The following is a 23,560-nucleotide window of genomic DNA, read 5'->3' on the forward strand; positions in this document are numbered from 1 at the left end:
TTGTTACTCCAGTTTAACTGATTTTCAAGTTTCCTCTTAAACTGAACCTGCGATTCCTGAAAAGGTTTTGATGCGGCAGCAGAGCAATTCTGGTCCCACGTTTGAATACTTGAAAAAAAATTCCTCAGATTCATGTGCAGCGGAAACGACCACAGCTCCTCATACCAAGTAAAAAGTATTCAGAAATATATCTGTATAAATACTCTCATCAAAATAAACACATATACACACATATCTTTGCACTTGCCTCTGGTTCACTAAGATAGACCAAAAATATCAGCATCATCAGGCAGGGTTCCTATAAACTGTAATGTGAATGTGGCTGAAAATGACAGAAAAACTGTGCTTATTTATAAGAGACCAAGCACCTTTTTTCTGAAAGTGTCTCTAGACTGTTTTCTGGCTTTGCTACGATATGATAGGATGTTAAATGTGTCAGGGATGTTGCTCTTTCCCAAGAATGGTTCAATATGTCAATACAAGTTTGCACTGTATGAATCCTGGAGTGTGATGTTTTTTAGCATCTTTCCACCTGTTGTTTGCGTTCTGTGTCAGTTTTACTGGTTTCATCAGTGTTGTTTCAAACAACATATGCTAAGCTAACAGGAAACACAAAGTTAGCATCTGGCCGGTGCATTTAATGGAGTGTTTGGCACCTAAAGAGCCAGATATGTCTCTCTCATGAAGTGGTGGAGACCAAAAACTGAGCTAAAAAGAGCTAAAAAGAATAAAGAAAAACAGATGAATTGAATGATATTGCTTGCTAAGGGTGTACGGCAATCACACATGCCTAAATATGACTGCCTAGCAACCACTGATCGCTAAGGAAAAAGTTATATTGGCCGAATCGCTGGGTGAAATTGGTCACAAAGAGGGTGTTGCACCAATAACCTCTGATCTAAATTATTATTGCATGACACAAGCATGCAAATGGGTTTCAGAGTGCAGTGAAGCGCATGCTACTTCCTATGTGAAAAGGAAACAGACTGTTCACCATCAAAGTAAAAGTCGTGCCTTTTTTACTTCAACTGTTTTGAAGGCGAATGATCTCCATTTCCACTCTGCATCCCACTTTCCAGTTTCATTACTGCTCAGCAACCGTGGCAATCACAAGCAATCACGAGGTGGTCTTTGGTGCATTACCGTATACCTCTTTCTGACCAATTTCACCTAGAGACTGCCAGCAATTTCTAGCAACCATTTGGCAACCAGTTGGGGAATACAAATTTTCCCTAGTGACCGGTGGGTACCATGGGATCACTGACATGTCTTTAGGCCTGTGCGACTGGGACCTTAATCTACAGAGTCAGGATGAGGAGGTTAACCACTTAGGAGGAGTTCAGATTATGATGCCTCCTAAGTGAAGTGTTGTTGGCATGTCTTACTGGGAGGCGACCTTTGCCCAAAGCCAGCAGACGCTATTCAGATTTGAGCTCTTGGCTGGTTGCAGAATTCCTCGATTTCCCACCAGAAAACCTGGAAATTGGGAGATCTGGGTTTGCCAAATTATTTAGCATAGTGTTTGAGGACAAGGATCGAATCGCTATCGAGCTAATGCGCTGACCAACAGTTAGTGGGAACAGCACAGCAATGAGCCCAGCAAAAGTAAAGAGAGGACAACTACATGCCAGCAAACTGCCAACAATGCAAAATGTTTAATATTTAATAGGTTTCTGTCTAATGTCTCGTGACAAAGGAAACACACAAGAAAACCCCACAGGGCACCCCACCCACAGAGCTGGCCATTCAGAGCCGCCGCTACTGCTATGTGGATGAAGTTTATTTTATTTTTAAAAAATAAACGATGTGGTTATGCACTCCAGGCTTCACAGTTACAAACTTGTACATCCTTGAAACTGAAATGACGCCTAACTCGACAAAGAAAAATGAAATTCGGCTTTGCGTCCTGCCAAAAAATATTTCTGAGTAAACACAATTGAGTTTTTCATTTTTCATACTGGTGGACGTTTCATAAACTACAGCATGTATCTCATATACTTTATAGCTCCCTGACAGCATCAACTATATAGCTCTCCCGTGGATACAAAATATGATCTGAGTTAGATTGTTAATCGTATCATACACTCTGAAAATGTACAGTATAAACAATAAATATCCAGTGACTGATATCCTGACTGAATGCCTTGTTATAAAGAGAAAGGAGTGATTGGACGTTTAACCGCTTCCCAACCTGCTTAGTTAACTTCTAAACATCTAAAACATTCATTCCTGTTTTTGCTCCACGACACCGACAGTGCAACATCATATAATACAATTACCACTTCACTTAACACGTCACGCACACTAGCAAAACACACACGCGCGCGCTTTCCAAAACGACACACTGGCACACTCACAGTGAACGCTCAAGTGGGACTGAAATTCGGGGCCAGAGGCGTTTCAAGCCAAGAGGAGATGAACGGTGAGAGAAGGACGTTAACAGGACAGATATACATGTGTTAGTTTGTTCTGAAATTCACTCATGAAAAGCAGCAGCAGCAGCAAAGAGCACTCATCCTCCCAGCAGCCTGTTTCCAGTCTCGTGTGAGTGAGGTTAAAGGCAATATTGCAAGTGAATCAAATAAGGCAGAAAGAAAAAGAAAACATTAAGTTAAATTAAAAAAAACAAACATCCAGCCAATGCAAAATGTCAAATCTTCCCCTGACAACACTGTCGCCAAAACCGTGTGTGTGTGTGTTCACCAGATTTTTTTATTTTACTGTTATTTTACTGTTATTTTGTACGCGCTGGCCCCTCTGGATCGAGCACAGGTGAGGCGTGGTGAGGAGGTCCAGAGGTGGCAGCTGAGGCAGAAGCTAACGCAGCTGGAGAGGTGAAAGGTCAATGAATGATTGAGACGGCACAGCAGTAGCTTGACGGAGAGGGTGGGGGAACTCGGTGGCGTCATAGCACTGTGCTCTCAGACTCTTCCTCCGAGTCCTCTTTGCTGTTGGCCGACTCCAGCTGTGCCACTGAGTTCCTGAAGGGGGAGATGTGCGTCAAGTCAAAAATACTGTCCAGTTCCATGTTAATGACGGGGATGTCCAAGTTGCAGAGGGAATCTGGCAGAGCAGAGAGAACAAGCAGAGGATAAGCAGACAGATAAAAACCGTGCAAACAGAGAAAAAGATCCTTCCAGATGTGATTCATCAGCGCTGAATGATGTCACACACAGCAGACGTCCAAACCAAGGTTGGAAGCGTGAAGAAATAAATTAAAAATGCATGACAGGGATTCACAGTGTAAAAAGTGTATGTGGCTGTTGAACATCACCATTCCCTAATGGTGGGCAGGGGTGTCAAACATGAGGCCCAGGGGCCAGAATTGGCCCAGAGAAGACTCCAATCTGGCCTGTTGGATGACTTTGAAAAATGTGAGAGCTTGTGTCTGTGTGGAGCTAGCTCTGTGTAGCGGGGACAATGACACAACAAACACTAACTATCGATAAAGTTAGATCATTTTGACCAAACTAGCATTTTATGCAACACAATTAAGATTTCCTGTCACTGAACCCTGTGGCTATTTGTCAAAATCAAAATCCTGCTGATGTACCACATGGACTTAATATATGCAGGCAAAACAAAATCCAAACAATATCTGTGCAGTTTACAAGCTCTTTTTATCCACTGCAAGCAAGCAGGCAACAAAGGGTCATGGCTTCTGAGGCAAGGCAAGTTCAGCGTACCCAGGATCTCTTTCTGTTATCTGGATTCACCCTAACGTCAACAATCAGGCTAAACCCCGGCGTGCATCAGTCTAACTATGAGAATCCGACCAGACACTTTTATCAGTAAGACTGGAAAACAATTGCTAAAAAAAACACGGTTTAGCCTATATTAACCCACAAAAGAAAACTAAAAAATTTGATGGTTTACAATCAAGAGGCTCAAGGAAACATGATGCTATTTTACAGAGAACTGATTGGTCAGTAGGTGGTGACTTCATAACTGTTAATGTCTAATTTTAAACATTTTCTGCTTCGATCCAGGTTAGGTCTACGCCATGTTACCATGGTAATATACCTAGTAAAGGCAAACAACCTACATAATACTGAAAACCCCGGGTTAGACCTGAAGTTACCTGGATAAGCTGAGCTCTCCCTTCATATATTACAGACCTTTGGTGCTTGTGCTTACCTGCCTATATAATAGTATATATAGTAATATAGTAATAGGTAGGTAGAAATTTGGCTAGTATGCCATGCAGTACATGTGTACTTAATATATTACTATAATATTGACAGTGAAGACATCTAGTGCACAACATGTGATGGAAAACTGGTGCAGACAGGAAGTGCGCTGACTGAGGGACAGAGGTGGAGTCGGTGAGAAGCGTGAGGGGTGTGTGGGTGGGGTGACAGATGAAGCCAGGGAGAGGAGGGGCAGCTGGAGCAGGGCATTATGGGTGGGAATCCTAAGCGCGGGACAGGTTGGGATCGGTGGACAGTCCGGTATGCACGCCCATGTAAGCCATGCATCAGTCTCAGCCACCATGCAAAGGCCAACAAAATGAGTAAAAGGTGGACTGAACACAGCGCCTGTATGGTCATATGAGTGAGGCTGCCGTAGAGCAGCGGATAATCTTAAACCTGCATCTACTGGCAGCTTCACTGTGTTGTGAGCATGTCAGCAGGCGGCTCCATGTTTGGGGTTTGAGGGTACCGAAGAGGAGGGGAAGGGAGGCTTTAGCACAGAAACTCCTGCTTACCCTAAAAGTCCCTCTCACACACAGAATCACACTGAACCTCTCGCCTCATACCGCTGCAGGTGAGACGATAAGAGGGGAAGAAATTACATGAAAATCATGATTAGAACCTGCAGGTGATGGAGAGGCAAACAAATGCATAATACACGACTCCTCTCCTGATGGAGGACACCAAAGCTGTTATCCTACATCTATCATTATTGCCAATAAATGTCATGAAAAGACCAAAAACAGTGCATATACATCCAAGTACATGAACTTAAATAATAAGAATTCATAATATTTGTCAAACTATGGCATATTATTTATCAAATCTACATATAGCAAAAAGAATTACGAACACAAAGTGCTTTAAAAAAAACGGTCAAGTTTAGCATTACCAGTGGACATGCTTTCCCCAGGAGAAAGACCGTCCAGGAGCCCAGATGAGTGCTCCAGAGGCTGGGGACTAGTGCCAGGTGTGGATGGAGGCTGAGGAGGAGGCAGGCTGGGTCTCTGCCGGGGCGGCTTGGGGGTCGGTCTGGCCTTGGTGAGAGTCCCAGCCAACGAGGGCGGAGAGGACAGAGACGGGGTGGTGACCATCTGCAACTGACCCGGGGAGCTGATGGTGGCATATCCCTGCGGGTAGCTGAAGCCATATGGGGAGGGGGTGCTGGGAGGAGTGGGAGACAGGCTGACTGGAGACGGTTGACCTGTGGACTGGTCGGACATGGCTCCCGTTGGGCAGTAAGGGCCTTTAGGTGGGATCGGAGCCAGCTTCTTTGCTGTAGAGAGACCACCAAGAAAGAACATAAGATGATCAGGGTCTGCAATATTTCCAAAATAAAAGCCCCCGAAGGCATTTAGCAATCTGCTAGCATGTCTGTTTGTCAAATTAAAAGTGTTCAGTTTTTATAGTAATCTGCGGTGATGCTTTAAAGTACCAGATTTTCAACATAAAAGAAAAAAAATTTCTTTGACATGCCCATTTTTCCAAAGTAAAAGAAATTTGCTTTAATTTGCCAGATCTTCAATATAAAAGCTGACAGTTATAAAAAAAAAAAAGTTACCATGATAACAAATATATATTTCTGAAATAAAAGCAACCAGTGTGCTTTAAGAATAAACAAATGTTTTGACATGCTATTTCAAAATAAAAATCACTTTTTAGTCATAGAAATGTATCCGGATGCTTCATAGTACCAGATTTCCAACATAAAAGCTCCTTGTTAGCCACGAAAAAGTTATCAGGATGTACCAAAGTCATATTTCCAAAATAAAAGAGTTTTAGGAATTTACCAGCATAATCTGACATCTTTGTTTTTCAGTTAAAGTAATTTAAAAGAGTGTGGGAAGCTACGAAAAAGATGCCTAAATAAAATGTTTAACAGGATTATCACATTTGTATCAGTTTTACAAAATAAATGCAGTTATCAGGATTCCCAGAAATGTCAGATTTTCAAAGTACACCCCCTAGTTAGCTTTTATAACTTAGAAATATTACATTTCTAACGCAAAAGGATGCATGTCCTGGTGTGTTAGTGTGTGGTGCTAAACCAAAGTCAATGTAATTCAAATGTTTAATATGTTCTGGCCATATTAACAAATGCACTAATGTTTCTGCATCGTGACCTTCATCAGAGCGCGACCTCTTGTCATTCTTTTCTTCTGTATGAAGCTATTTTTTGGTCAAATTTCCCACATATCAAATCATATAAAACACAATTTCTTTCACAGGCCAACTCTGACAAGTGATGTGTGAAATCAAAGTTTTAGTGTAAAAGAGACGCTCGCCTCGTCTTCAGTCTAATAAACTCTGAAGTTCCCCAGACAAATTTACCCATCAAATTGCTCATTAATTATAATACCTGCCTTAATTAAACCCTTCAATCACACAGCATCAAGTCAAGTTTATTTCTTCAAACTAAACATCGCCCTCTTATCCTTCGAGTCTGAGGATATTTTAGTAGATAAAACTCTACTGCAGCCGTCAGTCAGTTATTATGTGTTTTTCCAAGGACCTTTTCCCCTCTTTTGTGCAGCAACCAGAGTGGAAACAATGAATGAAAACACACTTTTGCAGATTTACATCCTCTCCACACGAGAGGTAACGTAAAATGACCTCATTCACAGCACTGACTAATAGACAGATTCTATTAGAGCCTGAGAGACAGCTAAATGAACACAGTGTGCTGCATCTTCTTTTGCTGTCACAGTACTGGGCAAGGTGCAGCGTTTTTAAATCCCCAAAAGACATTACTTTTACTATTTTTACCATGTTTTTGAGACAAGCTGAGTTCCCTGTCATACATGCCCAGTTAGTTGTATTACCTCTCCTCAAGGTGTGCGGACTGTGGTCAGAGAGCTGCGACTGTCCACTAGAGGTCACTGCTCCCTGGAGCCCCTTCTGTCCAATCACTGGAGACAGCTCCTTGTTCTTCAGAGTACTGAGGAGAGAGTGAAGGACAAAACACACAAACACACACATTACGATATGCTTTCTTCTGTAATTTACTAACCCTGCCTCCATAAATCTCTTTGTTTTCTAAAAACAAAAGAGGAAAATATATGAGAGCAGCCATAATTCAAACTGTCCGGGTGACCACTGTTGCAGATGGACATGTAGCTTATACAGTTGAGCAAAAAAAGAAGGAAAGAAAATTCAAACATATCCTGACAGCTTAATAAATTCTCCTTACTCCTACAGCACAGTGCAGCCAGAATGCCAATGGGAAGAAGGTCTTAAGGTCAAAACATAACCAGTTTACTCTCTGATCGACTGACTCTCCTCAGCTACGCCTCAACACACTTTCACTCTTCAGCAAACGAGGCATGGAAGCATCCGGCATTCAAAGGGAAGCTATTATGCTGATACGATATATAGATTTTATATTAAACATGGATGAAGTTTCAAATTAATGAGGTCAGCATATGTAAAAGTAATATCTGTGATACTACTACTACTTACTTTCTGCCCTGTTTCAGCCAGTGTTTCCTGCTCTTAGCTCTGAATGATGTCAGAGAGAGCAGACAGACCACCTGCTGTTCAAATCTGTTTATAAGCGGCAGAAGATAGCAATGTTTTCTGATATTTACTAAGATGTATTTGACTATTCAACACCTCCAAACATCTCTTACAGGACTGTGACCTCATGTTTTTTTAAAGGACGCTTTATGAGACTGTGGTTGTCTTTGGTTTTGACTGACATGTGGTAGTTAGCAGTGTGTACTTCCTCCTTCTTTTAATGGTTGCTGGTAATCAGCTTGTAGATGGGTAATGCAACCTTATATAAGGGGAAACTATTTATTCTCTATCAGTGCAAATATGTATAAAAAAAGCAAAATAGGTCCCCTTTAAACTCATATTAACATGTTGCTGTAAACCAAAGCAGATGTTTTTTGGAGTTTCCTTAAATATCAAACAGTGCTGTTTTGCTCCTGCATACATCATTGCCTTCGCATTCAAAATCTCACTGACTCATTAACGCCGACTTTTATAATCATTGACTGAAAGCTTTGGATTTCCTTTGTTGCCTGGCAACAGGCTCCTGAATACCCGGCTCACATGGAAAGTTATGGATTGCATACATGGCAGCAAAATTAAAGATGGATGTGATAATGGAATCCTTTGATTTCTATAAGTGACAGCTGCAAACCAAGCGAGTTAATAGGACACAGAGTAGGGTGGCACTGAAGGGAGTTTCTTTTTTTCTTTTTAAAAAAAAAAAATCACCCCTCTCTCGTGCTTCCTTGTCCCTGCGGGGGCCTCTCCTTATTTGTGTGTGATTTGTGTTAGTGGGAGCGGGTTGAGCAGGACTCTGTATTTACCTCGTCAGCTTGGCTCCTCTCTCCCGGCTACAGGCACAGGCTGCCCATGGAGGTGGAGCAGGGAGAGGGGTGCTGGGGATTTTCGGGGAGCCAAGGAAGAGATCGTGACGAGTGAGAACGAGCGGGGGTTTGATGTAAAGGGAGGAGCCATTCGTTTCGGACGGGGGCCCATGCGGAGCAATAGACGGGGAGGCCGGTTTGGGCAGATGCAGGGAGTTAGGTTTGGGGTTGGAGTTGACGTCAAGCTGCTGAGGGGACGGGCACAGGGAGTGAGGGAGCGGGGGCGGGCTGTACCCAGTGCGGCGGGGTGGAGGGGACGGGCCAGGGGGCACGGATTCGGGGCTGGGGGCAACGGGACGCATACCCGGAGGTGTTCGGGTGCGGAAATGGTGGTGAGGGAGCGAGTAGGAAGAGCAAGAGGAGGAGGAAGAGGAGGAAGAAGAGGAAGAGGGGTAAGGGGGAGGCGGCCTCTCCTCCTCTGGGGAGGGGTAGGCGTAACAGGAGTCCGACCAATTGGAGGATGCATCGTCTGAACTGCAATGATAGAAATATCAGTGATTCAAGCGGATGAATTCATTAGTTCTAGGACGAGGGATGTGTGGATTTGAAACTTTAAGTTTGGTCCATAACGAGGGAAAAATCAGGGGAAAAAAATCAGGTGAGGAGTAATCGTTGTTGGGACAGTGAAGTGAAGGCTCCAGGAGGGGAAGAGCACAAAGAAAACAAAATAATAAAACAGAAAATCAGCCACCTCATCCATTGCAGGCTCCTGCGGCAATGGACCGTTATGCTGCTAATGATGCTCGGACTGATGGCAAAAGAAAAATAGAGATGTGATCCATGCACATGCAGCAATAAATAGTTTTCTACTGAACTGTGGATGAACCTTTCAACACATTTTGGTTAAACCCAGCCCTAAGTAGAAGTGAAATCTTCACATGATATGCAGTATCACCACTCAGGCAGAAAATTAACTCCACGCGTGACTCGGGAAATTCAGGGGGTGAGGAGATGTTGAAATGAAAAGAAGTTCTAAATGACATGCCTCATCAGGGTGGGTTCACACAGAGGTGAGGATGAACGACAGACAAGAAAACAAGGGGTGGAGGTGGGGCGGGTGGGGGTTTGAAGGGGCAGACAGCGCAGTTCGGGTGTCATTTGCAGGGCGCGGTAGCAGACGCGGTGACGAGCGAGCAGCGGCAGCAGGTGTGTGTGCGCGGGCGTGGAGCAGGAGTAAAGGAGGGGTGGGGAGGGGAAACAGGAGGACGGGTGGGGCCACAACTGCCTTACCTGGCTCGGTCGCTGCTAGTGGGAGGAGGGGTGGGGGAGGGGGAGGCTGAGAATTCCCCAGGCTGCTCGGGGATGAGCGCGTCAATGGGTGGGGTGGGGGGGTGCACACTCGGTGGCGTGGACAAGGATTTACGCGTAGACGACGATCCCCTGCGCGACACCCAAGAAGTGTCCATCACCCTGACACCCATGCTGCAGTGGGACAGAGATGCACAGCCAATCAAGTCAAAGGGCGTGTTTGTCTGTGTGTAGTTCAGGGGTCAGGTTTCCACACCCAAAACACATCATCCGGGGGGTAAAAGGGATCGGCTTTCCCATCTCTCATTTATATCAGTGCATTTAAAAAAGACTGACCCCCAGACGAGCAGGTGGGGTCGCTCGGCTTCACTCACACGATTCCCAGCATGCAACAACACATTCTCCTGCAACATGATGGAAAATAACTAATATATATTTTAAATAACTCAACAAACAAAAAGTAGTTTGGATGAAACAGGATGTGCGTTTCCGTCCTTTTCATTTTAAGTGCAAATCAGCAGAATTAATTGATGGCTGCATGCAAGTGGAAACATCCAGGACTAAGGAAATGAGGCCAGAGCAGGACTTCGCAAAGCAGTGCGTGACATCACAGTTGCTACATCCATCTTTTCTACTGTCTCCTGATGAGAACGGTATGTTGTTTCAGGGCTTCAACTTATATATAATTCAGACGGCTGGTGCTAATCCAGTGAATTCTGCAGGGTTTTTAATGCATTTATCCCACTGAGGGCTTGATTCTGCTAACTGAGGAAAACTAATTAATTACACATGTACTTTCCTGTGTCATTAAGACAGAATTGATCGATCTCATATAGGTCTCTTGGCTGTCTAGAGTTTGAGGAAGATCGATGCCACACTTAAGGTTTGTCAAATCTTCTTAGGGTTTGAGGTAGTTTAACTTAATATGGCACAGCAGGCCCAAGGTAACTAAATCCACCCACCACTCCCTTCTTAGCTGCTCTTCTTCTGTATAAAACCAAATGTGGTTTTATGTATTTTATATCAAAGGTGATCCTTGCCTGGTAACAAATTCAAAAAATGAAAGAAATCTACACAAGCCAATACAAACAAACAAAATAAATAAATAAAAATAAAAAGATGGATATGAAAAGATATGAAAGTGAAGCCAATGCATCAGACCTGCATTCTTTCAAATGGCCAGCAGGTGGCGACTCTTCTGGATCCAAACAGAAGTCAGATTCTATAAAAGTAAAACCTTTCCTTGCAAGTTTATGCTTTGAATCACTTTGTTTCTTAGCAAATACAGCATTATGTTGTAAATGTTGGCCCTATTTAAAGTAAACTAGAGGAAAACCTTGGTACATTACCTACTGTACTTCAAAACTACGTGTGATGTCAAGGTGGCTACTTTAAAGTCAATAACTGTCTCAAGTTGGATACTTTGTCTATACGCTTACCATAAGTACACACGTATACTACTACTAGTGTAGTAGTAGTGTTGTCTTAAATCAAACACAAAAGTAAACTAACTTTTCAGGGCGATGCTGCAGGTCATAAATCACTAAACCTCCTGAGTTTTCCGTTGTTTAAAAGAAGTATCCTCTAATGAGTCTAAAATGCGTTTTGGACAAATGAACAATAGAAAGAAAAATTCCATCACATGTAGACAGCTGACTCCGGCTGATGGAGCAGAGCTGTGCTGGAGGGCTGATCTAATTCGAAAAGCTTTTTATTTAATTACTGAAAGGCTGCACACTGTATAGATGGTTGACCACAAGCAGCAGACGTCCCCCCACCCAATCTGCACTTAGACAATAACACAGATAATGCGAGGTCAGTAAAAAGTATAGTGTTTTACTCCAGCTAAACTAACTGGCTTCCATTTCAAACAGATTACCACAAAAACCCCTCAATTAGTACGATAAGACAAAAACAGTAACTGTAACTATGCAGTCAGGTGAGATAAGCAAAAAGAGGCTATTGTATCCACAGGCTGAACGAGTCCGTTCAGTATCAGAAACTGATAGTAAGATGCCTCTTACTTATGTAAACAAAGAGAAACAGGCCTGTTTATTCACTCTGCTGAGACACTGAACTACAGGAGTCCAAATATATAATTTCACACACACCCCTATGAAGCAATACACACTCAGACACATGACAAATGAGAGACGGCTCCTTTCGACGTGCAGCTGAGACGAACAGATGATGAACAGAGTGACAAGAGGATGAGTGGAGGAAAAGGAGCTATACCGTACCTTTGTATCTTCCTAATGCTGCAGTGTTAAAACAGAGACAAGCACAGTGAGGACACGAGCAGAGACCACGAAAGACTCGTCCGCTTGGACTCGTTAATAGCATTGTTATCAAAGAAGTGAAACAGGATAACGCTTTAAGAGAGGAGAAGAGTGAAATATCGAGGCTTTAACCATGTCGAACACTAAGGAGGAATTTAGCTTTAATCAGGTCAATGTTTCCCTGCTGGATACAGTAAAATCCCCCAAAACATGCGAGAGGCTTCCTGCAGCTGCAGCGAGTCTTTAGTAAGTGTGGTTTCTCTGCAGTGGTAGAAACACAAAGTAAAAATGACTGGCACTTTGTCTTGATATTCCTTTTTGTTGGTCTCTGATTGAGCAATAACAAGCATTTCTACTGATATTACCAAGCGTGTACACACAGCCTGGGAAGAAACAGGTTTTATGAAGGATCTTTCGGTGAGTTTTGCACAGACTTTCACTCCCAGTCACAACCAGCAGTGATTTAGTTCACGATAAAGGACGTGTTTCAACAGGCAGCATTTCTGAACTCTCAACATCTGTTTTCTATGGAAATCCAGCCATAAGTCAGATCTTTGGCAAGTCTTTCAATATCAATTCTCTCATCAAAATCAAGAAGTGAACAAGATTTATATTACCAACATTAAATATAAGGGTGGCAGAGAAAACCTTAACAAAGATGGTTTTGTAACCCATAGCAACAATTTGCTATAGGTTACAGAGACCCTAATGCAGCATCAGTCTTTCTTATCGGTTTACACGAAATACAGATGTTATTTTGAGATTTTTGTAACAGTTTTCCCAACTTTCCCAAAAGATCCCAACAAGTCATCAAACATCAGTAGGGGTTAAAGTGGGATTTGGCAGATGGAGGAGTCCTAAGATCTGCTGTAACAGGGCAGCAGGAGACTTAAAAAGGCATAAAATCTTTATGGATTTAACCAGCTTCGTCATACATTATATATAAGCAGATGTTAGAAGAGCCATCATGGCTGCTCTCCAACCCTTGGCCAGTATGAAGCCAGTATAAAGGTGGAATTTGGAAATGTTGCTAAAGAGCATCACCAGCTTAAAGGACTTCAAGCAGTTCTTCTGGGAGCAAATCCTGCAACTCGGCAGATATCATGAAGTACCTCTATTTAGACCTCAGTAGAGTGAATGAGTCCTAAAACTTGGAAATGAGTTAGCATTTTGCACTTCTTGTTCCCTGAACTCGCAGGCAGTGAGTTCTAAAAATGTTCATTTTTTTAATGCTTTAATACATTCTGTAGTAATTTTTGTAGCTCTGAACATTTATTTTGTTCTATTGCAAAAAATTACATAGTAAATACCTGACTCATGAATTTTGAAGCTTTTACTTCAGAAGATAAACGGCTAAACAAGCAAAATTAACATTCAGGATAATTGTGGTGCACATAGAAGCTTAGTGGTGGTGATCTAGCATTAGCGTTGCACTTCTTGTGATTGATTCAGTGATTGAGTGCTATCAATCAGGTTGTGCTGTGTAACAAAACATAAGTATCATAAGTTTTATTTTGCAGTGCACTTCTTCAGCACACTGCAAAATAAAACAACTAGTCTAATGGAAGCTCCACCCACCTGCTGTTCAGACCTTCTGTTTGTGTGGCTCAGCCAATCAGAAGAAAATGGGTGGAGCTCAAACTGTGAGTTTCAGACAGAGGATGAAGAGAAGGGCTGTAGCAAGGCTGAGGTAAGACAAACTAGGATTATTTTGAACTGTGAATCATGCAAAGCTACTCCAGGAGAATCCAAAAATAAGATTACAGGGCTGGAACTGGCTGTAATAGGTGCCCTTTAAACTTGAATATAATGATTCTTGCTTTTTAATCCAAGCTGGGATCTAATTTGTGCTATCAGTGTCGAAGAAGAAGAAGAATGTTGGGCTATTTGTCTAATCATCACCTGCTCTCCCAGAGTTGCAGAGAAGTGCCGCAAGTTTAGCATCTAAATATTAATTAACTTATTAGACTGACATAAATTAAGTAAGAAATTAAAGAGCACTCATGTAAAAGCAGACTTTCTTTTAGTGGAGCAACAGCCTTTGGTTCTAAGGACTGTTTCTACTGAAAGTTGAGCTCTATTGATCCGACCCACACGGTCCAGGTTTAATTAGTCGGGCTACTTGTGGCCCCTGGGCTGCAGAGCTCAGGCTCCCCCAAGGCCCTGATAAGACCATGGGTGTATTAAAGCATTAGAGAAAGACGCTCAGATTCAGACAGTGAAAGAGAAAGAAAGCGACTGACTGGTTTTCAGCTAATCCCTCTTCACAGTTTGAGGATTGTCGGATTGCTCATTTCACAGACTAAATGTCAGCTCACCCTCTGTCTTTTTCTTTCTCGCTTCCAGACGTCTCAGTGAGCTGCAGAGAAAAGTTTGGAGGGCAGGTCCTGTAGATAAAGAGTGAAACTGTATCGTTTTCTGTCCACCTCAGAGTGAAACTGAGCTTCTCACTGAGGTCACTTCTCACGGCAAACTTGTGTAATCGTTGGGGAATTTTCCTTCTCTTACTTCACACGTCCGACCCTGTCAGGAAGCAGTCGTGTGGAAAGTTTATGAGCCTCAATGTGGCCTTGTCTAGAAAAAATGTCTCTAGCTGTCAGTCAGCTGGATGACAGTGTACGCAGAGAAGACTGCTAATTAATTCAGAGACAGGTTTGAACAGGTGGAATCAGTGGAAGTTTTATTTCTTCTGCTTGAAGAAACAGTTTTATTTAGGGAGTCAGTCTGTGCACATATAAACTGTTTATATTTGTTTGCATATTAAAATCATACTGCAACAGACACTCACCAGCCACTTTATTAGGCACACCTGTTTAACTGCTCATTAATGCAAATTATCTCATCGGCCAATCATATGGCAGTAACTCAATCTATGCAGGCGGGTAGACATGGTCAAGATAATGTGCTGAAGTTCAAACCGAGTAGCCAGAACGAAATTGTGACTGGCTGACAGAGAAGCTGGTCAGAGTATTTCAGAAATTGATGATCTTCTGGGATTTTTCCACACAAACATCTCTGGGATTTACAGAAAAAGACCAAAGACAAAAAATATCCAGTGAGCGGCAGTTCTCTGGGCAAAAATGCCTCGTTGATGCAAGAGGTCAGAGGAAATCGGCTAAGTTACCCTGAGCTTATAGGGAGGCAACCACGAGGGACACAGAAGAACATCTCTGAACTCACAAAAGGTCAAACATTGAAGCAGATTGATTCTAGCAGCAGACCACACTGAGTGCCAAGAACAGGAAACTGAGGCTACAATTTACATCAGCGCATCAAAATTGGCCAATAGAAGAACAGAGAAATGTTGTCTTGATTTCTGTTGCAACTTTGCAGTAAACAGCACGAAAGCACGGCTCCATCCTGCAGGTCAGGCTGCTGGTGGTGTAATAGCGTGGGGATATTTTATTGGCACACTTTAATTCCCTTAGGACCAACGGAGTGTAATTTAAACACATAAATCATACCTGAGTATTGTTAATGATCATGTCCATCCCTTAATAATAGATGTCAGGTCACAAAGCTCAAATAATCTCAAACTGGTTTCTTGAACATGACAGTGAGTTGATTGTACTTAAACGGCCTCCACAGTCACCAGATCTCAATCCAGTAGAGGACCTTTGGTGTGCGGTGGAACGGGAGATTCACATATTGGATCGGCAGAAACTGTGACTCTATCATGTCAGTATGGACCAAAATCTGAGGAATGGTTCCAGCACTTGGCTGAATCTATGCTTTTAAAAATGAAGACAGTGTTGCAAGAAAAAATAGGGTCCAACTGAGTAGTAGCAAGGTGTACTTAATAATGTGGCTGGTGAGTGTATATTCTGTACTAACCTACACTTTCATAACTTGCCCAAGCCAATCTTTCCAGATCTGCAGTGACTAAAAGTACACTGTAACGCTTCTCTCGCTTGTTTCTAAGATTATGTGCATTCTTACTTTAGGCCTAATCCCAATACTGTTTTTAATGTGCTAAAAATGTACTGATGCTTGATTTTAAGGCCAATATCAATATTTGGCAATTTAAAAATTTAATATATTTGTTATGTGCAGTTATCTATGAATCTATGACAGTACAGCTTAAAAGTAATCTTGTTCTGTGAATTATTTGTTTACGTTCTGCTTGGATCTGCTGATTGTTGTGTTTCAAACATATATGCTGCCAGTGGGAAGTTGCAGAGAGCTTTCTGAAACAAATCATACAAGATCAACTCTCATAATTTTCAGCCGTCATAAATGCCCGTACCAATATCCGCAAATAGCTAATATCTGCCAACATATCGGTCGGGCTCTGAAATGCATCGCTAAGAGACACAGAAGAGTCATACCCGTCCTTCTTATAAAACTCCAGCATCATGTTGTCTGTGGCGACGCTGAGCGGCCGCCGGCTCTGGTCGTTCTGCTTGCGATCCATCTGATCCATATCTGGAGACGGCATCGAGCTGTAGTTGGCGTTGTGGTTGGTGTGGACGGGGCTGCCGTAGTTTCCTGTGACATTGAACTCGATCTCTAACGAAGACAGAAGGAAACAGGAACAACTCAGTATTTTATTTTCTAAAATGCCATTTTAAGACTTCAAGAACAAACAAAGCAGGGCTGTTTCCTCTTCTTTTCCCCTCCTCACCTCCTGGGAAGAACCAGTCGGCGTGCTGGATGATGGGCTCGATGATGCCGACGATCTGTAGGGAAACTGTCGTCATCATCTCCGTGATGTTCCTGGAGCAAACGGAGAAGACACACTTTTTTTTAATTGGGGGGGAAGAAGTGTCTGTCTGTCTGTAAGAATTTCACACAGAGGGTGATTAGCACATTTTCATGATATTACCAAAGCATTAAAATGAGAAAATCATTTCAGAACTGTGGGCTATTAAAGTACTAATTAAAAGTTAAGGGGGATGACAAGTTTTAAGATTTACACAGAGATATAAAAGGAGACGTCCTTCACCCTATTCAAAACTGCCAAGTCATCATCTTTCTCCTAAATATATATGGTATAATAACAGCAGTCTCCTGTGGATGAAGTTGTGTGTCTGCAGGCCTTTTTGTTAGTAGCAGCCCATGTTTAAGGATTAAGGAAAAAGAGGAAGAGAAACTGAGCTGCAATGAGAGAATCCCTTTGAGTCCCTTCATTCGTTGTCTGCCACCTTTAATCATCAAATTACTGCATGAAAAAGTGATTTTAAGGGCCGAGCAGGAGGCAGTGCATGATAAAACCTGCAGCAATTACAAAGTGACTTCACTTCACTTGCCTTTAATTAAATCTGGCCCTTGCTTTTGTTTGTTTAACTTCATAATTAAATTGTAACTGCAAGTCATGTTATAGAAGGTATCTCAGCACATGCATAATTCATGATGTGAAAATATTAGGATGAGATAGCGGGATGAAATAAGTGCACAATAATAATCAAATCAAACACACGGCACAACGCTTCCTCTCATCATGAGCTGATTTGTTTCCATGGTTCACTGGTACCAAGATCCAGCATTTTGTGTTCAGTTATGATCACACAGAAGAGGATAAGGTAACAAGCCACATGTATATGCATCTGCTATCACTTACCCGTCATTCTGAGTCCACAGCAGGTTGGGTCCGAGGACAATAGCAATGTTTCCAGGCGTCATCTTGTTCACATCCTGGTAGTCAGTCAGTTTGGACAGGAATTTGATTAAATACCTGTTAATTAAGGTGCAGAAAACAGATTATTCAATAAAAACAGAATTTAAATGTACATTCAACCTCTCTATCTAAATATTTAGACCATGAAACTGTTACTACTATAAATATTCTGATACACCAGCTGTCATAGGGCGAGAGGCGAGGTAAACCCGGGACAGGTTGCCAGTCTGTTGCAGGGCTAACACATAGAGACAGACAACCATTCACACGTATGGGCAATTTGGATTAATCAATTAACTTATCCCCACAAGCTGCATGTCTTTGGACGGTGGGAGGAAGCCGGAGTACCCTGAGGGAACCCACGCAAACACGGGGAGAACATGCAAACTCCACACAGAAAGACCCTGGCCTGATGGCGGAATTGAACTCAGGACCTTCTTGCTGTGCGGCAACAGTGTTGACCACCGTGCCGCCCGCATATGTAAAACATGTAAAACAAAAATTAAACATTACCAAAGCAAAATTATTATTTAATCGTTTAATTTAAAATAAAAGCACTATTTATAAATCAACATTTTAAAATGAATTATTAATCCATTAATAAATACTTCAAAAAAAATTTCACAAAAAAGTATTAAACGCTCAATAAAAACCTCATTTCAAAAACCATTTTCAAATTCCAAATTTAAAAACTGATTTTCACAATCTTTTTTGATATACAATTGGAAAAAAAAAGTAAATGGATTTAAAAATTAAATACTTATTTCTGGCATTTAAATGGCAATTCTGCTCCTCATTTGAAAATATATTTCCTCACTGCATTTCCCTTTCCTGTGAGCTCACAGATTACCTATTATGTTAGCAAATGGATAAGATTTGGTCTTAACTAGTGGGTTAGCTAACAGATTATCTATTGGATTAGCTATGTCATTATTTCCAAAATCTCGAAGCAATCCAAATTAGCCACGAGGTGTGACGTAAGGAGCTCACTGATTGGTTGGACAGACACCGGCTGGCTGCCTCGATTTTTCTACACTGCCAGTGTTGCCAACTTAGCGACTCAGAAGGTAGTAAAGGACCTCTGGCTAATATGGCGGGTTCTGTGTTGGGCTCATAGCCGAAAATAGCTTTACTTTGTTGTCTGGGTCAACTTTGCTAGAGAGAGACAGAGAGGCGTTGAAAGGCTGCTCCAACGGAACTTATTGTTTTTGGAGGAAAACACGAACACGGTGTACAGTCGAGTCTTAATAGCTTACTTACAACTGGGCTCGTCAGGCACTCTTCTTGGCTGCAGTGGTTATTATTATATTTACATGCTTCCAGCTCCCGTTTTTGTTCGATGACAGCTCGTACTTTTCCTTTTTCTCCCTCCCTCGCTCACAGACACATAACGGTATGGCAGTCCATTCTCCCTGCAGCACGGACTACACTGCCCATGAGGCTACATTCTTTAGAGCTATACCTGTAGCATTCTGCCTATTAGCTTAGCACAACAACAACAGGCGCGCTCTCACCCAGGAAACACGCTGAGAGAGAGCGTCACCCTGTAACCATGGCAACCGTAACGCTGCCGCCTGGAACAACAGAACGTAGCTGTCAAACAAAACCCAAACAGTCCTGACCCGCCACAATATGAAACAGGGAAGTACCGCTGTGTAATCCATTTATTTCAATAAAGTAACTGTATTCTAAATACCACCTTTTTAAACGGTAACTGTAACGGAATACAGTTACTCATATTTTGTATTTTAAATACGTAACGGCGGTACATGTATTCCGTTACTCCCCAACACTGTTGGTGCTACTTGGTTGTAGTGATGGGATTTCCGACTCTTTTTAGAGAACCGACTCTTTCGGCTCGACTCACTAAAAAGAGCCGGCTCTTCAGGTTGTTTTGCTGCTTTAATTAATTTATATATGTTTAAATATAAATATACGGTGACCCCTAGAGACAAAGCACGCACAAACTCCAAAACACATTTCTAGCGTTAACTGAACTTCCAAAACAGAGCTACCTAGAGCACTTAAATTACACAATTGAAAGCATATGTGTATTGTTTGTATATTTATGCACAAGCACTCATATATACTCAAATAATTAAAAAAAAAAAAAAAAAAGTTAATTTACCTGTTACTACCAAACACCAAATCTGGTCGTTGGTACTTCCTGGCTTGTGTAGTCACTAGGTAACAAAAGCTCAACACTACCCCCTAGCATCCTGGAGCACCTCTGTTGTGTTTGTACGTGTTTTGGAGTTTTTACATGTTTTGGAGTTTGTACGTGCTTTGTCTCTAGGGGCCACCATAAATATACTTTTATTTATTCACTCCACATAAAATGTAATAAAAACCAACTATTTACATTTCAACTTTTAACTATTTAAATTTTCATCTTTTTCCTTTTAAACACTAAACACTGCAAACCACAACACAATTAAATATAAATATGAAAAAATATGAAAACAAAAAGAAGATGCACATTCTCTGTCATATGGGCCTGCATCAATAAACTTTCTGAATCCTTTATCATCCGCAACTGAAAATAGTTGTGGATGATTACTATACCTTTCTAATGTGATGTTGTTGTCCCTGGCTCCCTCCCGCTCTGTTCCTGTGCTACTGAGAGTGTAACTACTGCCCCTCCCCCCTCTTCCCAGCGCAAGCACAAGGCTCGCGTGCGGAGTGAAGCGGAAAAAAAGTGCAAGAGAGAGGGTGAGAGAAAGTCGTTCACTTCAAAGAGTGGGCTCTAAGAGCCGTTTCATTTGCGACCGACACATCACTACCTGGTTGTGATACAGGCAGCTGGAGCCAACTGAGATGTGCTAACCCACCTCTCCTTCAACTTTGTAAGCTGGACCTCGTTTTGATGCCTTTTGGAGCACCTTAAAGAGTTTCTGTGCGGGTTTCAGTTTTGGTGTATTAGCATTATATTAGCCTATATACATGTTTCTGCGCATTATTCCCACACAGTTTATGGATACAGCTGTATCCTGCATGCTGGCATTTGCTGATAAGTTAGCAGCCCACACTCTCATCCAAAATATGATCACTTCTGGCTCAAAAAAACATAATGATGGCTACATCCATCCCAATATGTTCCGGTCAGTTTCAAACAACAGATACTGTAGTGTTACAGCTGCAGTCTGAATGATAACTGCGTGCCTGCTGAATGCACGAACCACACTGAGGCAAAGCTTATTATTGCAGCCAACCATTTCTGTGTCTGATGTTTTCAGAAATGGATGGGCTGGTGGATGTCTGTAGCTGAGCTGAATGACTCATCCAGAGCTGAACATCAGGCCGCTCATCACGGCAAACAGCAATCATCTGGACAGGCCTGACAGGTCTCTTCAGAGGAGCACCGTCTAAAAATACGTCGCATTTGTGCGATTCGATGATGATGCTGACAAGTGCCGCTGCACCTCGCTCTCCTCGTTTCTGTACCATCACTTCCTCTCTTCCCTTTCTCTGTCAGGCCTTTCCACTTTCTTCTTTTGATCAGAAGACAAGCCTTTCAGCATTCTGCATTTAATCCAGCAGCCAACACCTGGGATGCAACGCCTCTTTCTCCACACTGTTTCATAAAGGTCAGACTTTCTCTTTTCTGGCAGGTGGTGATAAGTAGCGCACAATGAATCAGCCTCCTGAAAGCTGGAAATCATTTTTCAGCTTTCAGGAAGCAAACAGATACCAAGAAGTGACTGAAAATGAAAGAAGAAAATCCTCGAGAATCAATAGAGGTAAAGCGATATAGCTACGAGTTATTATCTCCCGATTCCACAGCTACCCTCTGATCTACAGAATGGTATTATCTGTATTGTTTCTGGTTCACGCTCAAGTTTCTGAGGAACATTATTCCAGTGTCAAAATAAATAAATATAGTTGCCAATAGTGAAGTGATAGAAGGAGGCCCAATCACAGATATCAGTGATATTAAAACGGATGCTAATCACGGCTAAAAAACAGGTGTGAAACAAAAACCTTTGCATCTCCTCCATTTAGAAGAGAAATAAGCATATTTCACAGCCTGCTACAAAAAATATATTTGGTTTTGCCTCTTTTGCCACAAGCGTACTGAGGATGTATGTCATATATCTCTAGTTTAGAAACTACAGTGCCCCCACTTCACACACTCGTGCTACGTTCCCATATCACGTTTTTTCGATTTCTCTGTAATCTAACCATAAAGTTTGTTAAATCTTATCTCTGTGTCCACTTGAGTCTGCTTGTGGGTTCACTCCCATTTACTGGCCACTGTGACAGTAAACTAGGTCTGGTCAAAGAAGAGTATAGTCTAGTGTACTCTAGTTTAGTCTAAACAAAATGCTCCCAACCTGTTGTCCTCATTAGTGCATAACTTAAAGCCTTAAAACAGCAATAAAAGAAATGTGTTACTGGCGGCAAAGACACTTATTTCTGCTCTAAATTTGGGCATTTTGAGGGGATTGATCTTAGACTGTACCAAAAAGATGGGCTTAGCCTCTGATACATTGTGGAAGTGTTTGGTCACCATGATGGTGGTTTGGAGCCAGATGTGACCATATTTAGACAATAAGTTGCACTTCTAAATTATCAATAACTAGCTTTTTTTGCAAACTGCAATCATACTCATAAAATCTACATAAATATGTGCAATACATAAACACACATACCTGCTAATTAGCCTAAATCACATAAATATACTGGAATTTCAGTAACTATACGTGAGTCACAAATGTCTTGGATGGTCTATTCTTCCCAGCAAGTCAAACAGTTTGTTGGATAATTCCATTAAAATGTTAAAAAAAAGGCACAAACCCTCTGTAAAAGTCCAGTTCATTGACTAATTAGCAGCCATGAGGCTCAGGAGAAAACAACTGGCAACAACTCCTCACCAATTAAAACCACTGAGCTGCCCTCATACCGTTTTGGGTATAACTGGGGGTATAACTCCCCATAACTGGGGGAAACTGTGCCCTGAGACCACAGCTGGTTGTAAACATATTCCTGCTTTAAAGTTGGGCATTTTAACATGGGAGTCTGTGGGGACTGACGGTTGATCTGATATCGTCGTGTTGGTGTTGTTCCCAGATCATCATGAAAATGTTGTTCCAGGTTCAACATTGCAAGTGACCAATCACATTATTGTGAGGTTATTCTTTTGCGCACCAACCCATTCGTGCATTTATGAAATTCCAATGTTGCAAGGACAATATCAATTCTGCTTAGCGTTTATTAAAGGGTTAGGGTTAGGGTCAGGGTTAGGGTCCGTTGATCGGCGGACAAAGGCGGTTTCTCGCAGCTTAAGTACAGTTTTTTGTTTTACGCTGGTTTTTCCGAAGTCGCAAAAGTATGACATCACAACATTCTGATTGGTCACTTGCAATGTTGATCCTGGAACAACCTTTAGTATGATGATCTAGGAACAACACCAACACGAGGATATCAGATCGTGCGGGGACTGACTGCCTTTTGGCATTTTCCTCAAGTGGCCATTAGAGGAACTGCAGTTGTTGGTGCTGGCTTATTTTGCAAAGCAATTTTGATTTAGGTTTTTCTAAAGATTTCTCTTTGAACTTATTTTACACACTAGAGATGCAACAGAAACACTCGGGGACAGTCAGCAAAGATACAGGTGACAGACTGGGGACTCAATGAGATGAACATTTTGGCCCAGCTATTTCTGACCATCAGGTCACTTTGTCATGTCTTTGGTGGTTTCCTTCAGTTAAATGAACTCCTCTTTATAGGCAGAGCCAGCCAGTCTTATATGCAGTTATATAAGGAGGTAAGGCAGAAAATAGACCTGACTCCTTCGATATGCAGTTAAAAAAAACCAAAATGAGCCTGACTGGGAGGTTTCAG

The 23,560-nt window shown here is 42.0% G+C and overlaps 1 protein-coding gene across 2 annotated transcripts in view; it reads right to left on the bottom strand.

Moving 5' to 3' along the window:
* Positions 1–2,723: 2,723 nt before the first annotated feature.
* LOC146512267 (rho GTPase-activating protein 44-like) overlaps positions 2,724–23,560 on the bottom strand; it is a 52,085-nt gene continuing 31,248 nt past the window's right edge. The window contains exons 14-23 of one of the 2 annotated variants that reach the window (XM_085169352.1): positions 17,660–17,773; positions 16,724–16,815; positions 16,428–16,608; positions 12,061–12,078; positions 9,803–9,994; positions 9,264–9,320; positions 8,513–9,046; positions 7,016–7,131; positions 5,086–5,469; positions 2,724–3,063 (exon numbers count right to left, since the gene is read on the bottom strand). In XM_085169352.1, coding sequence (XP_085025478.1) covers positions 2,906–3,063; positions 5,086–5,469; positions 7,016–7,131; positions 8,513–9,046; positions 9,264–9,320; positions 9,803–9,994; positions 12,061–12,078; positions 16,428–16,608; positions 16,724–16,815; positions 17,660–17,773 — 1,846 coding nt within the window. In that variant the 3' untranslated portion in view covers positions 2,724–2,905. The remainder of the gene's footprint in view (positions 3,064–5,085; positions 5,470–7,015; positions 7,132–8,512; positions 9,047–9,263; positions 9,321–9,802; positions 9,995–12,060; positions 12,079–16,427; positions 16,609–16,723; positions 16,816–17,659; positions 17,774–23,560) is intronic. The other variant, XM_085169351.1, reaches the window with a different exon arrangement.

Source organism: Neolamprologus multifasciatus, chromosome 8, assembly GCF_963576455.1.
Source record: "Neolamprologus multifasciatus chromosome 8, fNeoMul1.2, whole genome shotgun sequence".
Classification (NCBI taxonomy): Eukaryota; Metazoa; Chordata; class Actinopteri; order Cichliformes; family Cichlidae; genus Neolamprologus; species Neolamprologus multifasciatus.